General features: G+C 41.8%; 1 protein-coding gene across 1 annotated transcript in view; it reads left to right on the top strand.

Moving 5' to 3' along the window:
* Positions 1 to 1158, top strand: part of qkib (QKI, KH domain containing, RNA binding b) — a 7575-nt gene extending 6417 nt beyond the window's left edge. Inside the window, exon 6 of the mRNA XM_027275510.1 lies at positions 68 to 1158. Coding sequence (XP_027131311.1) covers positions 68 to 471 — 404 coding nt within the window. The 3' untranslated portion in view covers positions 472 to 1158. The remainder of the gene's footprint in view (positions 1 to 67) is intronic.
* The last annotated feature ends 2312 nt before the right edge of the window (positions 1159 to 3470 follow it).

Here is a 3470-nt window from a genome sequence, read left to right as displayed (position 1 = left end):
CCTCCTCTCCTCTCCTCTCCTCTCCCCTCCTCCTCTCCCTCCTCCTCCTCCTCCTCCTCCTCCTCAGCCTCCCTCACCTTCTCTCTTGCAGCTTCCTCTCAGGCGCCTCGTTTCCTCTCAGGCCCCGCCCCTGTCGTGGCTCCACCAACTGCCCTGCGTACATCTGCCTCCACAGGCCCCGCCCTCATGCCTCTGATTCGTCAGATTCAGACGGTGCTGCCCAATGGGACGCCTCACCCAGCGGCTCTGATGCCGGGGGCGGGGCCTGAGTCCGGTTTAATTTACGCAGCGCCGTACGACTACCCATACACTCTGGCGCCAGCCTCCATCTTGGAGTACCCTCTGGACTCTGGTGCGGTGTTGGGTAAGCCCGCCCCTCCCTGCTCCTGCGACTGCTCCCCCACGCCTCATCACCACCCACACGGTCAGTGGAGCCCTGCCCCCACGCTGCTCCTCAGACACGCCTCCTAGAAGATGGAAAAACAAGCGCTCCTCAGCTGATCGATAAGTCATCAGTTCAGAGCAGAAATATAAAAACCATGTGAGGTTTGTCCGCAGGGGGCGCTGTTCCTCCAACAACAGGTCTTAATTTCACTGTCAGCCGTGGACGAGGCATTCAGGTACACCTGTGTTCACTGCCTCCACTGTTCTGATTGGCTGAAGATGTTTGTACTACTGTCGACTCAGCTTCCTGTCAGAGAGAACATCATGTCACCTGACTGCAGCTTCTCTACCTGATGTCACCTGACTGCAGCTTCTTGCACTGAAACACGTAACACCTGTGAATCTGTGAACTGAAGCTAACATACTTACCACACATGTCCAACATACAGATGTAGACTGCACTTTATTGATCCCTTTGGGATGACTCCCTCAAGGAAACTGAATAACTGAATTTGAAATTGAAACATATCTACAACATACTTCCAACATATGTAAAACATACTTCCAACCAGTGTTTGGTATAGTAACTTTGAAAGTAGTTAATTAGGTTACAACGTTACCATCAATTAAAAGTAATCTGTGACATCACAGCGTCACCTATGAATAAAAGTCCTATAATAATAATAATAATAATAATAATAATAATTAATAATAATAATAGCTGAGACGCCTGACAATGAATACTGTCCGTCATCCAACCAAACTAACAACCACAGGACAACAGTCACGCTTGGATGTTTTTTTAATTTCCCACACCCACAACACACACAACACACACACACACACACACACACACACACACACACACACACACTGTCTGACAAAAAGCAGGACGCAAAAAACAAAGTTACTGATTACTTATGCACAAAACTAACGCGTTACTTTGTTTACTTTGTAACACGTTACCCACAATGCTTCCAAAATTCCTCAGTGTTCAGATTGATGCTAACTGTGACTTCTGTAGTTTAAATGTTTTAAAGATGTTTTTTAGAACTGAGATTATTATAATTTATCATGAAGTTGATTAAATAACATAATTTCCAACGACTTAAAGCACTAAAAATAATATTATTAATAATATTATAAAATAATTGTTATTTTTGATTAAAAAATTTTTACTTTTTAAAATTTTTTTAAAAATAATTTCTTCACGTAACTGAAATATATGTATATATTTTTCTAACTCAGGTCTGAACCGTAATGCTTGTGCCTTCACTTGTTTCTGTTTGGTTATTTTATTATTTACAAACTGAAAATTAAAAACTAGTTTTAATGTTTGTTAGAAACTCACCGACATTTAAAATGACAACTTCCTGCTTCGTTATTTGAAGGACTTCACGATTTACTGTGATGACGAATAACGGACCTCGGAAACACTTTGAAAATATTTGTTTGTTTAGCTCTAAACTTCATTTACAGTCAAAGTGAACTTTGTTTCATCCTCGTGTGTCCAGCACAGGGTCAGGACATGTTTAGCCTAGCTTAGCACAAAGACTGGAAGCAGGTACAAACTGTTAGCCTCTGTCTAACTGCAGATAAAACCACGTTTCTCCACCTCTTCGATGAACAACATGGAACTGAAAGGTGATGCAGCTAGACTCACACTTCCCCCTGGCTTCCAGTCCTTGTGCTAAGCTGGGCTAATCACATCCTGGACCTGCTCTGTACTAAGACACCCAGAGAAGAAACATTTGCTAAACCTTTTAAAAGTTTTCAGCAGTTCATGTGAGTTAGCTAACACGTTGAATTGGATTTTGACTTCCTTCAGAGTCAGAGTGGAGGCTGAACTGGTTCTGAAGGTTCTGAGAAACCTTCAGAACCTTAAGGTCCACCGCCTCCTCTTCCTCCACCAGCACAGCTGACCTTTCAAACCTTACAGACGAAGATTTAAAGAGAATAAATGTTTCCATGAGTTTCAGAAGTCTGAGATATTTTGGATGTTTCTGTGATTTTGAAGAACGTCGTGCCTCACTGAAATCTATAAATATGAAAAGTATGAAGAAGAAAAGTTTGTAGCAGCTTTGTAGACTTTTTAGAAATGTTCTGAATTTTTGAATGCTTTATACAAAAGAAGGGAGTTTCCCTGTTTATATGCAACTTTTTATGAATGACGGTGTGTTTGAGCTGACGGCTGTTGCACCTGTCCAGGTGTTACTTTGTGACTTGCATGTTTGTTGTAAAGAGAAATCAATCCTTTTGAAATGCAATAAAAAAAAAAATCTATGATGACGTGAAACCTCTGTTTGATCTGAAAACAATCTCACCAGAGACAGATGGACCAGAACAACCAAGAAACACCACGAGGAACAAGGCCAACAGTACCGCAAAACTGCAGGAGCTAATGACGGGGGGGGGGGGGGGGGGTGGTTCAGGAAAGGGCCCCCAAATTGGCACGAGGGCTACATTAAATAACCAAAAACATCAAAGAAAACACAACAGAAACCGTATAAACCAAAATTGACTGGACAACCAGTAAAAAAACACCAAGCTACCTGTATTGTTTACTTTACATGTAATTTTACTGTTATGTGTCTAGTACAAGATTCTTACTGTAATATTTTAAAGTGATATCTTATGTATTTATACAGTACAGATTTTTTACAGTACAGAAGTTTTACTGTAATTTCCCACAGTACATAATATGAAATATCCCACAGTACACTGAATACTGTAGTTTTTGACCAAATTTAGTGTCCAAATCTACTGGCACAAAAAACCAGTCAATCACTGTGGATTGGCATAAGAAGTCAGAATAGGGAAATCAGACCTCGCTAAGTAGACTGAAGTCATCGCGGAGCCGACTGAAGTCCTGAGTGACTCAGACTGAGTCAACTCAGACTGAATCAAAGACGAATGAAGTCAGACTGCAGACTGAGTCAGACTCAACTGTCAGCTTCAGGTCAAGATCAGACTGACACTGAATTCAGATGAGCAGATCGAGAGTCATCCAGAATCAGACTGAGATCAGACGAACGTCAAATACTCAGACAGTCGACAGTCTGATCAGACTGAAAGTCCGACTGAAG

This window comes from Larimichthys crocea, unplaced genomic scaffold, assembly GCF_000972845.2.
Source record: "Larimichthys crocea isolate SSNF unplaced genomic scaffold, L_crocea_2.0 scaffold143, whole genome shotgun sequence".
Lineage (NCBI taxonomy): Eukaryota > Metazoa > Chordata > Actinopteri > Sciaenidae > Larimichthys > Larimichthys crocea.
Note: the sequence above shows the minus strand (reverse complement) of the source record. Positions and strands in the feature narration are given on the sequence as shown.